General features: G+C 43.6%; 1 protein-coding gene across 1 annotated transcript in view; it reads right to left on the bottom strand.

Annotated features, from left to right (window-relative positions):
- EDC4 (enhancer of mRNA decapping 4) overlaps positions 1-18173 on the bottom strand; it is a 226702-nt gene that overhangs the window by 170902 nt on the left and 37627 nt on the right. The window contains exons 6-8 of the mRNA XM_066582703.1: positions 17472-17622; positions 16165-16269; positions 2703-2812 (exon numbers count right to left, since the gene is read on the bottom strand). Of these exons, the coding sequence (XP_066438800.1) occupies positions 2703-2812; positions 16165-16269; positions 17472-17622 (366 nt within the window). The remainder of the gene's footprint in view (positions 1-2702; positions 2813-16164; positions 16270-17471; positions 17623-18173) is intronic.

Genomic DNA, 18173 nt, shown 5'->3' with positions numbered 1-18173 from the left:
AAAAATAGATGGCCGAGAGGCGACCTAGAAACTATGTAGAAATATATCAGGGGACAATACAGAGATCTCTCCCATCATCTATTTATACCTAGGACTGTGACATGGGGGCGCCCTCTGCATCTAGAGGAAAGAACATTTCTGCACCAAAAAAATAGTGGGTGCTTTACTATAAGAGCAGTGAAACTATGGAGCTCTCTGCCAGAGGACGTGGTGATGGTGAACTCACAAAGTTTAAGAGGGGCCTGGATGCCTTTCTTGAGAACAGCAACATGTTATGGACATTGATTACTTCAGAAAGGTTGTTAATCTAGGGATTTCTTCTGTCTGCCAAATTTAGAGTTAGAAAGGATTTTTCCTTCTCTCTAAAATTAGGAAATTTAGCTTCTACATCATTGGTTATTTATGCCTTCCTCTGGATCTGCATGCAGGATAATAGGCTGCACTGGATGAACATTTGTCTTTTTTTGAGCCTTGTGCTACGTTAGTATTTAATTAACGTTATTATACGAGTGCTAACGGTGCTCAATAGCAGCCTTATAGCAATAACCGCCAGGCTGCACCAGTAGGTGCAACCCAGCAATCGTGAAGAAAACAAATGCCCTAGTGCAGCCACTAGTGGACATCACAGCACCCTTATATCCACTCCCCCATGACACTGTATAACTATATCCAGTCTCCCCGCTACTAATACATACCGCTCACCTCCTTCATTGTACTCCATAGCATGCTGCTCACCTCCTTCGCTCAGTTTCACCCCCTCGTTTCACCCATTCATGTCACCCACAAGCAGTTTACACTGCCTCCGCTTCGTGCCACTCATCTTACCCCTTTGTTACATGCACAAGCTGCTGGTTTCTTTCAATCCAGCTTCTGCTGGGTAAATTAAGAAGTGAGCCACTTAAACAGATGTACCTTGCATGCGGTACATAGAAACAATAAGTTAGAAATAGCTCTCAGGAACAAAACCTCCAGAGATGCTAAATAACATAAATGTAAAAAGGACACTTAGGGGATGAGGTGCAAACACTGATCCAGCATCAGTCAGCAACAAAGTCCAGGCAAAAGTCTTGATCAGCCTTTTTCTTTGTGGAGTAATCCGAGCGGACATTCTCCTCTTCTCTACAGATTGACTGTTCCTTCCCTTTGATGTGCGGCTCCCAGGGGTGAAATCACAATTTAGACCTCCAATCCGGAGGCAGCTCAGTCACACAGAGTTAAAGGAATGAGGACTGTGTGGGGGTTTATGCTGACTGATGCAGTGTTGATACTTGTGAGGTTACCCAGAATCATAAAAGGTTCTGCGGAAAAACCTCAGTGTTTGTACCACACCCCCCATTAGATGAGCGCCTGCCTTTTATATTTTATTTAGCATCTCTGGAGGATTTGGCCCAGAGCGCCATTTCCACTTTATTTCCTGTTACTTTGACTTTGTTTACCAAACCTGCTAGTGATGAGTTTATGTGAAATTAGCCAGTCCCAGTGTTGAGGCCCCAGTGAGATGGGTAACCCTCCTGCCACAATGGTGCTTGAACAGCCACATTTTTCTTTCATCAAGGCAAACCTGGCTCTTAGGTGTGGTGAACTGCACCAGGCGAGTCACTTTCGACACTTTCTGTCACACGTGTCTTATATTGGAAGCACTATTTTTGTTTTTTATTCTACACATTTGGAATGCAAATATAGATGCAGGGGGGAAATAAAAAAACACAAAAAAAAAAAACACTTCACAGCCACATTAGTCAGTGGCAGGGCTAGTCGTAAATGACGTCAATTTTATAAAGGCTCATTTCCACTTTCAGAATATTAGGCACATTGGCAACCATTTTTATCATCATCTTGGGCTCTATTTATCATCACTTTTTGGGGCAGTGAGGTGAAAAATAAATCAATTAAAAAAACCCACAAATCCTGGCATTGCGTTTTTTGTTTTTTGTTTTTAAACAGCGTTCACGGTGCAGGATAAATTTCCCCATGTTCACGAATCGCCAATCTATTACAGAGACAGGGTTCATTATGGCACTGTTTTTATAGTTTTCTTGTGTGATGAGTGGGCTCTCCTCTCCCCCTAACAGCTCAGGTGCCAAGGTCAACAGGGGCTAGGTGGTCGGGATTAGCGCTAACCCCAGTACTAACCACTGCAGGTAGGTATGGCTGTATAATAGATTTGATGTTCACTGTAAATGCACGGGGTTTAGCTACTAAGCCTTCTCCATACAATCCTCACATACATACATTGTGCATGGTGGATGCCATCAGAGTGTTAAAGTAGTATTCTCATTTTACACATTTAAGGTATATTCACAGAACAAACTAAGAGGAGCTGCGCAAGACTGTGGCTGTATCTAGTGGCTTCTATGGGAGTGCAAAAACAGCCAAAACCATAGTATTTGGAATGTGTTCCGTGCCTCAAAAAGTGAATAAAAAGTGCCTCAGACGTGCATGGCTACCTCTCAATTTATTTTCTGACTGGTGAACATCTCAACTGGAGTTATGGGGTCTGATAGTCTTTTTGTGGGCAGGTGCAGATCCCAAAGGTAGGACCAATAACTATTAGACAATAATGGCATACCCTTCAGATATGTGACACATGACTAAGTCAGGAATATCCTTTTACCTACATTTAAAATATAATATTCCATAATATAATATGGTAAGTTCACAATTACAAAAAAAAATAGTTTAAACATGTAACAAGTGTATACCTTGGTTGGTCTTGACCTTCAATATAAATCTGCCAAAACTTCACATAACCATCATGGCTAGCTGTTGCCAATACCGTTCCATCAGGAGAAAGTGCACCCTCACTTAAACACTGGACAGAAGAAAATAAAATTAAAAGTTAAATCTATTTTTAAAAAAACAAACCACAATTTTTTTAAAGGGCTACTCCAATTATTTTTTCATTCACTATGTAGAGGGTGACGAGGAGAAAGCGAATCTATTAAAAGGTTTTTCTTCAGTGTATTCACAGAAGAAAACAAAATGTCAGATGAGCTCCAGAGTGATAAAGTAAACTCTCCACCAAGTGTCCCTAGTCTATCCCAGGAAGAAGTGTAGAGCAGTCTTAAAAAGATTAAAATAGACAAATAACCAGTTTTTTTTAAGGGAATTACGGAATGTGATACATAGACCCTAGTTTCTAATATTTAAGGACTCTGTAGTGACAGGGGTCTGTTCCACTGGATTGCCACATAACCAATGTGGTGCCAATATTCAAAAACGCGTCCAAAAGTGAACCTAGAGAAAAATAGCTGCATAAATCCATATTAGCATGTGTTTATGAGAGATCGTGCCTGTCAAGCCAACCTGATTTCTATGCGGAGATACGTTCCAGACTGGCACAGGAGAGTCATTGGAACTTGTATCTCTTTTCCAAAGCGTTTGATACTGTGCACACATGGAATATTGTGGACAGTTTTCAGGACCGGTACTCAAGGACATATCAGAGCTTCAGCGGGTACAAAGACAGGCAACTAAAGTAATCAATGGAATAGGCGGACTACAATACTCAGAGATAATATAAATTGGGGTTATTTAGTTTAGAAAAGACAGCTGAAGGTAACCTAATGACCATGTATAAATATATCAGAGGACGATACAGAGATCTCACATGAAGTCATGGGGGAAATAGATAGTAAAAAACATAACTACATACATCAGTAAAAACAAAATTCCAGAATAAAAACAATACATACAAAAGAAAGAAAATAACTCAAAACCGACGCCAACCAAAAACTTCGCTATAAGCACCCTGTAATCCAAAACCACACATATTTTATTATATATCTATCTATCTATCAATCAAAAAGAGGAATCCGCTCCCACACTTTATTTTAGTGTAAATATACTAATTTTAAAAAAAATGACTATAAATGCTTTTTAACCCAAATAAAACAAAACAAAAATGTACTAAAAAAATAGCCCTATATGTTACGGGGAAAAAAACACAGCAAAAATAATTTTTATAGCTAAAGGGAAAAAAATAGGCTAGTAAAACCACCACATGGGTAAAATCCCTAAAAAGTGTCTGGTCCTTAAGGTACAAAACAGCCTGGTCCTTAAGGGGTTAAAAATGGGGAAAATAGGCTTCTACCTCATTGGGTTTTTTTTGCCTTCCTCTGGATCAACATTGGGGGCAATAGGCTGAATTGGATGGACATGTGCCTTTTTTCAGCCTTTACATACTATGCATATACAAGTGGGCTAGTATTACGTTGGATAGTTATTTCTATCTGAATCTCCAAGCCTCGTTTTCCACAGATGATTATAGGATTTCAATTCTGACCACCTCAGATCTACTTGGGCTTATGCCTTCAGTTTCTAGCCAATTTCTTAGCCTGTGTGATGGTGTTACATGGACCCTACCACAGACACTGCCTAAAGGGTGACACAGATACTCCTGTCACAGTTACTGATGATCACACCGCTCCTCTCAGGAATGGGGGATACTAGAGAGATTTTGTTGAACCAATGCATCACAACCAACCTCAAACAACCCAGTCAATTTTACCCTGTTGAAAAAGGTACCCTTGTTAAAACTTTTTATAACAAAATTTTAAATGTAATTCAAAAACATACCGAGATAGAATACCGTAGTAGCTCATATCAGCATCTTAACTATAGACAGTTTGATATGGTCAAGAGACTCTAAAAATGACAGTCAAAAAGAATGCCGATAAGGAAGGGGCAATAGTTATCATGGATAATAATTTTTACAATACAGAGGCCCTGAGAATCTTGGGGGACTCCGAGTAATATAAAACCCTTCAGAACAACCCACCACATATAAAAACTCTGCTTGAATTTGCAGACAGTGCATTTCCTGAAAATTGCATTACCAAAGAGGAGAGAAATGTTATTTGTCAAAAGAATTCCGGAGTACCTTATGAATCTAGGGCAGCCAATAAAAGGAAGTCGATCAAACCATTCATTTTTACATTTCAGGGTGCAGGCTGATACAACGCTCCCTCAATTCCCAAAAGAATGTGCCCAGCAAGCCCGACAACAAATACTCCCCAAATAATCCTAGGACTAAGACCAATATTGACAAGATAGATTAAAGGGGCTGTCTCGCGCCGAAACGTTTTGTTTTTTTCCCCATAAGCCTCCCGTTCGGCGCAGGACAACCCCAATGGATGTGTTAAAAAAAAAAAAAAAACACACATATTACTTACCCGAATCCCCGCTCTGCGACGTCTTCCTTCACCAAGATCGCTGCCGGGATCTTCACCCACAATGCACCGCGGGTCCTTTCCCATGGTGCACCGTGGGCTCTGTGCGGTCCATTGCCGATTCCAGCCTCCTGATTGGCTGGAATCGGCACACGTGACGGGGTGGAGCTACGATGACCAGCTCTCCGGCACGAGCGGCCCCATTCACCAGGAAGAAGACTGCACAGCGCAAGCGCGTCTAAAAACGCCAGAAGAAAGCGAAATTAGACGGATCCATGGCGACGGAGACGCTAGCAACGGAGCAGGTAAGTGAATAACTTCTGTATGGCTCATATTTAATGCACGATGTATATTACAAAGTGCATTAATATGGCCATACAGATGTGTATAACCCCACTTGCTTTCGTGAGACAACCCCTTTAAGTTACTTCTCTCTAGCACATTTGAAAACACACAATTTTAAACATGTTTATGGTTTGGAATTGTGTAATGTATAGAGATGAGCGAACGTACTCGTTTCGAGTACTTACGCACCCGAGTACCGCCATTTTCGAGTACTTCAGTACTCGGGTGAAAAGATTCGGGGGGCGCCGGGGGCGGGGAGAGGCGTGGCGGTGCGGGGGGTAGCAGCGGGAACAGGGGGGAGCCCTCTCTCTCTCTCCCCCCCACTCCCCACTGCTACCCCCCGTGCCGCCACGGCGCCCCCCGAATTTTTTCGCCCGAGTACGGAAGTACTCGGAAATCGCGGTATTCGGGCGAAAAAGGGGCGTGGCCGAGCACGTTCGCTCATCTCTAGTAATGTATTAATCATGTTAAACCTTAACCCCTTAAAGGGGTTGTCCAGCCACACAGGGTAAAAATTTTTATAATGCTGCTGCTTCCCTTTTAGTAAGGATAGTAACATACAGCATACAGGGGCTCAAACCGGCAGGCAGATCAGCTGGAATGTCAGTTTCTTACCTTAGAATCTGATCTTCACTTCAGCTTTCAAAGATGGCGCCTCTGTGCTGCCTTCCCACAATGCTCTGCGCTCTCCCTCTTCTGTGTGCGCGCTCCCGATGGCAGTAAGAGCCATGAAAAGGCAGGATTTCATGGCCTCCCTCAGCTCACGTCCTAGCCGCGCCCACGAAACGCCCACCTCTATTGAACTGCTCTACAGTCTCTCCCCGCCCAGGCCCCGCCCCCTGCTGCATACTATACTCAGAGGGGTTGTAGCCAGGGGACACTTATACACTCATGGTTCAGGATAAAATCCTGGCATGAGTGCATAGTGAATGGAGAGGGGCTGGGGAGAGCCGAGAGAGAACTCTCCTGCAGCCCCCCACTGCAAGGCTACCTACTGCCCCCCCACCCTGCTAAAGTAAAGTAAAACAAAACATTTCCCCACACACACGCCCTCATAGTGCCCCTCCCACAGCGACCCCTCTCACAATGACCCCCCCCCCCCCAAACTTCTGTCAGCCGGGTCCCCCCCCCCCCCCCCCGCGCGCCCCCATTCCCCCGGGACTTCTGACAGCCGGGTGTCCAGACACCACTAGAGCGCGCACACACATCCATCCATCCATCCCCCTCCCCCTCTCTCTTCTCCCCCCCCCCCCCCCCTGCACACATCCACACATCCATCCACCCCCCCCCCCCACCCAGGGTTGTCTTGTCCCGCGAAAGCGAGTGGGGATATACACTTCTGTATGGCCATATTAATGCACTTTGTAATGTACATTGTGCATTAATTATGAGCCATACAGAAGTTATTCACTTACCTGCTCCGTTGCTAGCGTCCCCGTCTCCATGGTGCCGTCTAATTTCAGCGTCTAATCTCCCGATTAGACGCGCTTGCGCAGTCCGGTCTTCTCCCTTCTGAGTGGGGCCGCTCGTGCTGGAGAGATGCTCCTCGTAGCTCCGCCCCGTCACGTGTGCTGATTCCAGCCAATCAGGAGGCTGGAATCGGCAATGGAACGCACAGAGCCCACGGTGCACCATGGGAGAAGACCTGCGGTCCACCGTGGGTGAAGATCCCGGCGGCCATCTTTGCAAGGTAAGTAAGAAGTCACCGGAGCGCGGGGATTCGGGTAAGTACTATCCGTTTTGGTTTTTTTGAAACCCCTGCATCGGGTTTGTCTCGCGCCGAACGGGGGGGCTATTGGAAAAAAAAAAAACCGTTTCGGCGCGGGACAACCCCTTTAACCCTTTCCAACCCAATTATTTTTTCTCATTCATTCTCCCCAGCTCCAAATTAAATTGGAGCTGGTGAGAATGTATGAGAAAAAATACATTTCCCTGCACCCTCCTGACCTGACAGAGGTCAGGAGGGTGTAGGTGCCCACTGCACCGTGGGGGGGCTTGCTTACCTGTCCGGCGTCTTTCGCATTCTTCCTCTGCCTTCCAGCTTAGCGATCATGTGACCGCTGGGGTCAGGTGGCACCCAGCGGTCACTTGATCACTGAGGCAGGAGACAGAAGGGAGAATGCGGAAGACGCCGGACAGGTAAGCAGGCCCCCCCCCCCCATGGTGCAGGCTCCCGTCTCGGCGTTCATGTGACCGCTGGGGGTCAGGTGACACCGGCGGTCACATGATCGCCGTCCGGAATCTCCGTGCATTACATAGCGCTAATTGAGTGCTAGGTAATGTGTAAAGGAGAAGGTAGAAAGGGTTGAAAACCCTTTCTGCCTTCTCCTCAGGGGTCCTCGATGAGGACCAATGCAGGAGTGTATCTGCACCCGATGTGTCTGACGATCGGGTGCAGATGCACTCCTGCACTGCAGTGTCGGGCCTGCCCCGCAGTGTCGGGCCTGCCCCGACATCGGAGCTGTGGAGGGAAATTATGATGTCGGGGCAGGCCCGACATTGGATTGGAAAGGGTTAATCCTTTAATTGCTGTCATCAATTTTTACAGCAGCACTTAAATGCCCCAATCGATGGTCGGAGGTCGATGGTCGGACAGTCGCCCGCTAGCCATGGTATGATATATTATGGTATTACATCCTACTGCAGCAAAGACCAAACCAGTGCAAATTCATATCTCCTACGGGTACTGTAAAAAAAGAAACAGTTTAAAGAAAGTTGTATTAAATTGCCTTAGCCCATAATAAACTTAAAAATTCTCTGGTTTGGACTCAATACGATATTTAGAAGTTTATAAAGTAATTGTGGCAAATTTTTTTTAATAACCTTTCCCCTGCTATTTAACAATGGGAGACTATTCCAGACCTTGATGCTGTCATTTAGATTTCTGCGAATTTGCCACCATTGGTAAGAAAGTTCGTCTTGAAGCTTAGAAAACACCACAACTCCCAAATATTTGAATTCCTTCACAACTTGTATTGCTTATGTTCCAATGAATGGTCCACCAGCAGGGTATCTAAAGGAAGTAGTACAGATTTCCCCTAGCTGATAATAAGACAAGACATCTTACCAAATATATAAAAATGGACATACTAGGACTCATTGATCTGCTCACTTCCCCCGAATACTACAGATCATATGCATATAGTGAGATCTGTTCCTCAATTTCTCCCTACTGCAATCCAACTATATCAGGCGATTGCCTCTGTTAGGCCTTATGCACACGGCCGTGACGGGCTCCGCTAGCAGAATACCGCAGCGGAGTCAGTCACGGCGCCCCCCCAAAGACCCCATACTCACCTCCACATCGGCTGCTTGAAGTCGGGCCGGCAGTGTCATATGACGCGCTGGCGGTGGGCGGGGCGCGTATTGACTACAATGGAAGCCGTCCATCCGTATACCCACAGCAAATAGGACATGTTGCGGGTAATTTCATGCTGCAGAATTCTGCAGGTTTTTGCAGCGGAAATCCGGCCGTGTGCATTAGGCCTAAAGAAAAGAGTGGACAGGGGAAACCCCTGACTGGTTCCTCCTCTTCAACACCATCTGTCCTGAAATATGACCATTTACCCTCAACTCTTACCCCTGGCATTGCAGTTTAACCCCTGCCAAAAATTTCCCCCCGAAATCAAACAAACTAAAGACAGTCCACAAATAATTTCACATGCAGCTGGCAAAAGCTTTGGCAGCATCGAGTGAAAGAACAGCCCACTCCCACAAACTCGATCTGCTTGAAGATTCAGATGTAACCTCCTTAAATTCATAACAGCTGATTTATTTGGCATAAAGCCAAACTGATCCTGGTATATTAGAGGAGTCATTACTAAAAAGTAATCTACACACAAGTACCTTTGCCAAGATACAAACATCAATGGTCATTAGTGATTCATTAAACACCATGAGTAAATGTGGCAGAAGCATATCCTGATAGCACTTACATTAATTTGGAAGACCAACCAACCCAGGCGACCTGTGTGGCGCGAGCACGCTGGAGCGGCGCGTCCGCGGGACAGAAGAGGAAGACTGCGCAAGCGCGTCTACTTGAGCCAGGAGAAGGATTTGGTCGGCGCCAGGGAGACGGGGACACCAACGGGGGGGGGGGAGAGAAACCCTGTAGGTAAGTATATAACTTCTGTATGGCCAATATTTAATGCACGATGTATATTACAAAGTGCATGTATATGGTCATACAGAAGTGTTTACCTTTACTTTGATTTGCGGTACAACCCCTTTAAGGGTTAAAGCGGTCAAATACTCTTCCAATAAACCAACAAAACTGATTACTTATTACTGTTCCATAAATATTGGTTATGTTCATCAATCCTGCAGGCAGCATCTAGCAGTTTTAGGAGTACCCCAAAAACATTTTTACAGGGATGCTTATTACATTCCCTAATTAACTCTTTCCATTTATCCTGGTTCTACATTTCCCCTCAAAACCTGACCCTCTTCATCCCCCTGTGAGTAACGGCCGTTCATTGCATTTCGAATTTTCGCGCGAAAACACGTTTTCTGACAGAAAAACAGGTATACATTGTAATAGTTTTCTCCCGATTTTACTGAAAAAAAGCTTTTAAAATCTTCATTTTTTATTATATTATATATTTATTCAAATATTAATACAAGGCATTACAAATTCTATTTCATTAGGAGTCTGAACGCGGTCTGTTTTGTGTGTAGTTTCAAACAACTGAGTTTGCAAAGTAAGTTTAACTAATTGGTTATAGAGAAATTAAATTATTTGGTAAATATCTGTAATACATCTTTTTAGTGCATAATTTCAATTGTTTTTACAATTATTTTAGGTTGAATAATTCTGAAAAAAATGAATATCTAAAGCAATTATTGGATTTCGATTCAGATGACGATAGTATAGCGCTTTCCGATAAGGACGATGAAAATTGGTTACCAATTGAAAATCCAATCCGAGGAAGTGGCTTCGGATACTGTATAGAGATGAGCGAACGTACTCGGTAAGGGCGATTTCGCAATTGAGCACCGCGATTTTCGAGTACTTCACTACTCGGGTGAAAAGTACTCGGGGGCGCTGTGGGTGAGCGGGGGGTTGCAGCGGGGAGTGGGGGGAGAGGGAGAGAGAGAGAGGGCTCCCCCGTGTTCCCCGCTGCTACCGCCCACTCCCCTCTGCTACCCCCCGCCCCACAGCGCACCCGAGTACTTTTCACTTGAGTAGTGAAGTACTCGAAAATCGTGGTGCTCGATTGAGAAATCGCCCTTACCGAGTACGTTCGCTCATCTCTAACACTGAACAAAGTTCCGAAAATGAACAAAGATACGATGAAGAAAATAATTCAGATGCAGATGAAGAGGTGGAAAATGAATCTGATAAGCCAGAAACAGAACGTGACACTAGAGGTACCTTACATTATTATAAAACTGCTTTATAAAAAAAAAAAGAAAAATTATATTTTTACGTTTCTTAGTGACAACCAGTGAATCTTTTATTGCTAAAGACAAGGCAGTTTGGAGTAAAATGCCGCCATCACAAAATCAAACTGGCGTGAGAAATATTGTGAGACAAAGGGCTGAACCACACAAGACCACAGAAACGTTACCGATCAGTGATGGTCAAAAAAATAATATTACATGAAAGGATTGATATGATGGTGCGTCATACGAACAAAAAGGCAACAGAGATTTATAACTAATACAACGAAAAACATCCCGATAAAGGGCTCATGCCCACGGCCGTTGCAGAATTCCGCCACGGATTTCAGCCGCTGGAGTAAACAAAACGCACATGGTAGGGATCGTGGAAAAATGCGCATATTTCTGCGGTCTCTATTAACACTATGTTAAATGAGACCTTCAGTGGCGTAAAACCGCGGGAAATAGAACATGTAGGGATTTATTTAACGCTGCATAAATCCACAGCATTGGCAGATTAGGTTCAATAGAACGTAATTGCCAAAGATCCATGCAAATGGAAAGATATATTACGTTGCGCAAAATGCGTGCATTTTTAGGTATTTTGATTTGTTCTGACGCTAATAATTCAAACACTGATCACATGAAGGGAATGTGGGGAAAAAAAACACATTGTATCCTCTGTATCGCATGTGCATGGGAATGAATCGTTTCAATGCAATTTTACCATTTATACTTTTTGATGATTTCAACACGCGACAAGAGCGCTTACACCAAGATAAAGCTGCTCCTATACGAGATCTTAAATAAAATAATTACCTGAAAGCGCTGCGGAATGTGTTGGCGCTATACAAATAACAAGATTTATCCATTTATCTTACCAACAATACTTGTTATCATTACTATTGCTTTCCAGAGGAAAATCCCTGAGCAACATCTAACCATTTTTCATATAAATTTCTTATATTCCAGGGCCCTGGTATCAGGCTTATTTGAATGGCACTCTCCAGATTGGATGTCCTGGACAGACGGGGGTTCCTGCAAATCCATTGTGGTTTTGATTATTGGGCTCTTGAACCCGTTCAAGCTCCAATAAACCATTGAGTAACAGTACCCAAAACTATACACAATACTCCAAATCCTTTTCCATGCCAGTTTTACCTAGAGGTTTTCCATTTAGCATGTAACGGTGTATTTCTTCTGCCCATGTGCCTAACATTTATCAGTATAAGGGTGACTACCCACTAGAGGTTTTTTTTTCCCTACGAAATTCGCAACATTTTTTTCTCTGCAGGGGTCTATGGGACTTGTAATGTTAAAAAAAAAAATCGCGATTTCACGGTAAGTCACCCTTAGGGCTCCTTTCCACTGGCGATCGTGATAATCGCTGCGAGAATATCGCAATGTTAAAAACACATCGCTGCAAAATCGCAAGTTTTTGCGTTGCGATGAGATGCGATGCGAGAAGCTGTTTTGACATTACACTTTATGTGCGAGAGAAAAACGCAAAACGCTGAAACAATCCCACTGCTGTGATTTTTACTCTCCGCATCGCAGCTTGCCCGTAAACATCGCTAATGGAAAGGTTGTCATAGAACAACATATATGGGACTTTCCTGCGAGAGCTCGCACTCCCGCATCGCACTGAAAACGCACGATTATCTCGCCAGTGGAAAGGAGCCCTTAAACCTCCTAGTTTGCCACTTTTTTGCCCAAGGCTCCAACTTAGACAGATTAAATGCAACCATATACTCTCTTCTTGTGTTAAATTACTTTACATAATATTGTATAATTTGCATATATAGATATTTTATTGTACAATACGTGTGCTAGCCCCATTAGCAACAATGACCCATTCACTGAATGTACCAATAATAAACACCCTCTGCTTTCTATCACTCAGCCAGTTCTCTTCCAGACCAAGCATTCTTATTTTATATACCAACCTTTTAAGTGGCACAGTATCAAAAGCTTTGGAAAAATGAAGTTATAGAAGATCCAATGACTCTCCCCGATCCAGTCTAGACGTTATTTCCTCATAAAAGCTGATCAGATTGGTTTGATAAGTGCACCACCTCAAAAACCCATGCCGACATGGAGATACGCAGCCATTTACACTGAGGTACTCCAGAAGTGAGACCAGCCTATAGCTTCCAAGTGCATTTTTTGACCTATTTTTGAATGTCACAACCACATTTGCTAATCCACACCAAATCAACTCTAGTCCTTAAATATAAGAAGCAATGGACTATCACTATTTAGTTCCCTTAGAACCCGGGGGTGTAGGCCCTTGGGAACAGGCAATTTGTGTATTTTAATCTTTTTAAGGCAGCTCGGTTCTTCCTGGGTTAGACTGCTGACATCTGATGGAGAGTTTGTGTTATTCTGTACTTCACCTGACATTTCATTTTCTTCTGCGAATATACTGGAGAAAAATAAAATATTTAAAGGGGTTGTCCCGCGAAAGCAAGTGGGGGTATACACTTCTGTATGGCCATATTAATGCACTTTGTAATGTACATCGTGCATTAATTATGAGCCATACAGAAGTTATTCACTTACCTGCTCCGTTGCTAGCGTCCTCGTCTCCATGGTGCCGTCTAATTTTCAGCGTCTAATCGCCGGATTAGACGCGCTTGCGCAGTCTGGTCTTCTTTTCTGAATGGGGCCGCTCGTGCCGGAGAGCGGCTCCTCGTAGCTCCGCCCCGTCACGTGCCGATTCCAGCCAATTAGGAGGCTGGAATCGGCAATGGACCGCACAGAAGACCTGTGGTCCACCGAGGGTGAAGATCCCGGCGGCCATCTTCACCAGGTAAGTAAGAAGTCACCGGAGTGCGGGGATTCAGGTAAGCACTATCCGGTTTTCTTTTTTAACCCCTGCATCGGGTTTGTCTCGCGCCGAACGGGGGGGCTATTGAAAGAAAAAAAAACCCCGTTTCGGCGCGGGACAACCCCTTTAATAGATTTACGTTCTCTTCTCACCCACTACAGTTTTTCACTCATTTTTTAAAGGGCCAACACTTGCCATTTTAATCTTTTTAATGCAAAATTGCAAAATACAACTGCTTATTTGCAGTGCATATTAAATTCTTAAATTTTTTTCTTCTTTTAACACGCCCAATATACAAGTTTAAAAAAAAAAAACGCAGGCGTGAGTGGCCCAATAAAAATCAATGTACTTTTTGGCACCACATAATGCACGGGCAACATACCCCTATGTGAGCCCTTAGGCCTCATGTCCAAGGGGAAAATGAGGCCCACCGCGGATTCTTCATGTACAATCAGTAGCAGGTCCCTCCTTCCCCGCGGACATGAGGCCTAAAAATAGGAATAAACTCACCTGCTCCGGACGATGCGGATCTTTCTTCCTTCGCGGCCGGATCTTCCTTCTTCGGCCCGGTGGATGTGCTCGGCACGCTGCCGCATGCGCCGGGCATATTAGCCGGGCTGAAGAAAGAAGATCCGGCCGCGAAGAAGGGAAGAAAAGCATCGTCCGGAGCAGGTGAGTTTAATTCTGGTACGGGTCTCCCGCGGATCCGGGCGGCTTCCATAGGCTTCAATAGAATCCTGCGGGAGCCGCCACCGCGGGAGACCCGCACTAAAATGGAGCATGTCCATTTTTTTCCCGCACGTGGATACGCGCCTGACGGGAAAAATGACATCCGCAAGAATAGCAGAATTGGTGCGGATTCTACGCAGCAGGAAATCCACACCATAATCTGCGCTTAAATCCAAACCATCGGTACGGATTTTGACACGGAATTTGGTGCGGATCTGCTGCAGAATTAAGCCGTGCATGCGCATCCAAAACCACAGCAAAATCATTACCAAAATCTGCAGCACAAAAATGTAGTACAGATTTTGGTGCGGATCCATAATGTGTGAACATAGACTGCAAGTGTAGTTACTATAACCCTCCCCATTATTAATCCCCTTAACAAATCAGAGAACATATTTGCGCTTCGATTATCTCATATCGGGGTCTTTTTATATACCAGAAAAAGAGCAAAATGATGAGCACTTGCCCATCTAATCACTCCTCTACATTATTTAACAACGCAGGTGCCACAATCATTGTTTACAGAATTTTTTTTCCCCCTTGCTTTAAATCTTTAAAAGTTGAAAAAAAAATAAAAAAAAGACCACAAACTTTTTATTACCACATCTATAATATCCAATACTATAAAAATATTACATTTATTCAGCATGATAAATGAGGGGAAAAAACAATCTGGTCATCTCACGTCACCAAAACAGAAATGCAGAGTCAAATAAACTCAAGTGGAGAAAACGACTCCTAACTAATTTTAACCTTATATCACTAAGTGGTTAAAAATAGGAAGCTGACAGTAATATGTCAAATACATTTATGGGAGACAAATTCAAAAACCTAAAATAAAATAACTACCTTTTCGGTATAGTTTTTCCCTATTTAATAATGTCACTTAGGGGGCTAAGGCTATATTCACAGCACATTTGATGTGTATTTAAAAAAAATATATATATATTTTTTTTTTAATTACACACACAGTATTCTATATAATTCCATAGGTCTCTGATTTTTGTAAGTTACACCAAAGACAGATGCGAATAGAGCTTAACCCACAGATATCTAATAGACATATCTAGTAAGTAATCGTTTTCCACAGGAACCGGGATGACTTACTGATCAGTACAGTTCTGACTGCTGGGGGGGGGGGGGGGGGGGAAGCACACTGAAGCCGAAATGTGAATCTTCAGCGTATCCTTAATTTCTGACAGTGGTAGCCACATGTGCTCAACGCTCCATTCATTTCAACAGGATGGCCAGAGACAGCAGAGTTCAAAATCTTACGATCTCACTGAAGTGAATGGGGAGCCATACAGATTGTCAAGTACTTGAACTTTAGAGAGGCGTGTCCAGGATTGGGGGGGGGGGGTTGCCATATTTCAGAAACACTGCCACGTCTGTCCATGGGCTGTGTCTGGTAATGCAATTCTACTCCATTCACTTGAATGCCGTTGACAGGCAAAAATCAGACAGCCCATGGTCAGACGAGGCACTGTTTTTTAGCCCTACACAGACTACACTGAAACTCCTCAACTTGCGTGTTTTTGTGTGGCAAACAAAGGTAATACTTTTTTTATTTATTTTCAAAGCCGAAAAGTATTTTAATTATCGATCAATAACTTTGTGATAGGTGGCAAACCCTTTAACCCCTTAAAAGCAAAGGTGACAGTTCTCAAACAAACAGAAGTGTAAGTAAAAAAAAAAAAAGGAACCTACACCAGAATGTCCAGTCACAGCTGTGAATCCTTCTTTGATGTCACCAAGAAGAGTAGGCCATACGCTATGGTTTGCTCTTATGATGTCCAGGTCCCATACCTCAGCCTAGAATTAAGAATAAAAATGATAGAATAATGTAGCACGTGGGGGGGGGGGGGGGGGGGGGGGGGAATCTACAGTTTCGAGTCATGGGGACTGCAACAACATATATTATATTACAGATGAGACTAAGGTTAGCCTGATAGGTTAATGCAATAGCAGGACAGGGTAACGTAGTACCTCTAGTTAAGTGAAAGTCCTCATTATGAACTACAATCTCTCTCCATTGGAAAAAAAAAAAAAAGACTGAGGTGCAATATCTCACTTTCACCACCAAATGGAGTCACATGCCTGGGGCAGCCAGTCACACTGCAAAACAGCTTCACTGGCAATTAAAAGGGGTTGTCTGGGTTCTTTTCCCACTGATGACCTATCCTAACATGTGACACTTCTTTCAACCAATCACTTTTCAGCAGATTTTCTATGTCTTAGTAGCGGCATTCATTGCCTGAAAAGTGTCTAATTGACAAAAAGAAGGCCTCTCTACCCAGACACAGGGTCCCCAAAGTAGGGCTTATTCTACACTCCAATGGACTGCAGAGGACTGGGGTAAAGTTATTTTCTCTGATTAACCCCTCTTCAGAGTGCAAGGAAGACTGTCCGGAGAAGAAAAGGTGTGCGTTACCACGAGTCCTGTGTTACGCCAAAAGAAAAGGATCCCGAGACCATTCATGGTGAGGGATTGCTTTTCATGACTTAAATCCTCTAAATATCCTGCTGTCACCGGATTGTCTGTGGCTCTCTGTTTCACAGCTGTTGGGCCCCTCTACGTTTATATTGAAAAGTGGTTTCACACAATGTACATTTTTGAAAAAATTTCCACTGAATTTTGAGCCAAAGCAACAAGTGGAGTCGGCAGGAAGGAGACGTACAACAAAGTACAACGCCTTCCTTTAGATTTCCCATGAAAAAAATGACACAAAAATGTTTTTCAAAAAAATGTCTGTGTAACATCCTTACACCCTTGTGCTCTTGCACTGGAAGAGCTTCTCCCATCACAGATCACCCTCCCACCACTTCTGGGTAACAAATCGCCATACCAAGGAATGGGCACAGTAGCTCCAATCACAATGCAGTTTTTCTTTTTACAGAGCAGTTTTAAGAAATAAAAGCTACAAACTAGGTACAACAATAAGCATTATTTTATGAAACCTTGGGCCCTCATTACAAAACTGTATGCGCTTTCCTAGAACAGCACGGTGCTTTACCATATCTTCATGCAATAATGCAACCGTCTGGCTGGAATCCTCGGACAAGCTCTCCTCATTCTCATCCGGAATGTAGGGGCACCAGATTATCCTCCTGTTACTATTTAACAGGTCCTGCTCTGGTCTTCTGATGTGAACTACAATCTCGTCTCTAGAAAAGAAAAAAAAACAAAAAAAAAAAAAACAGTAGGCTTTGCATAGTTATACTCACAATGTTAAAGGGGTAAATCGGGGCTTAGATATTGAGATTGTTGGGGGTCCAATTCCCAGCACCACCAACTATTTAAAGGGCTATGGTGCTCAAAGAAGGAATGTGGCGTATTCCTCAACCTATGGCATCAAAGGAACAGGAATGAACTGTAATACCAGCCACAGCACAATATAGGATGCGGTGTCTAGTATAATATGAAGATGCCACAGGGCTCACCTGAGGGCTTTAGCCCCTCCAAAAAGCCATTTAGAGGGGGTGCTGGCAGTCGGACCACTACCATTCTTATATTTAAAGAGAATGTCACCATCTTTTTGCAGTCCTCCCAGAGAGTACCATAAATGTATTGTCTGTCACACTGATTGTAGCGATATATCTGCTGTGTGGATCTATGCAGTGGTTTTGGAGAAACTTGCATCTTATTAGTAGCAGTCAGACACAGGATTAGCCATGCATAGTCATGAGCTGCAGGCTAGTCACACCCACCTCTTCCT

Source organism: Eleutherodactylus coqui, chromosome 11 (assembly GCF_035609145.1).
Source record: "Eleutherodactylus coqui strain aEleCoq1 chromosome 11, aEleCoq1.hap1, whole genome shotgun sequence".
Taxonomy (NCBI): domain Eukaryota; kingdom Metazoa; phylum Chordata; class Amphibia; order Anura; family Eleutherodactylidae; genus Eleutherodactylus; species Eleutherodactylus coqui.
This window is presented reverse-complemented; position numbering and strand designations above follow the sequence as displayed.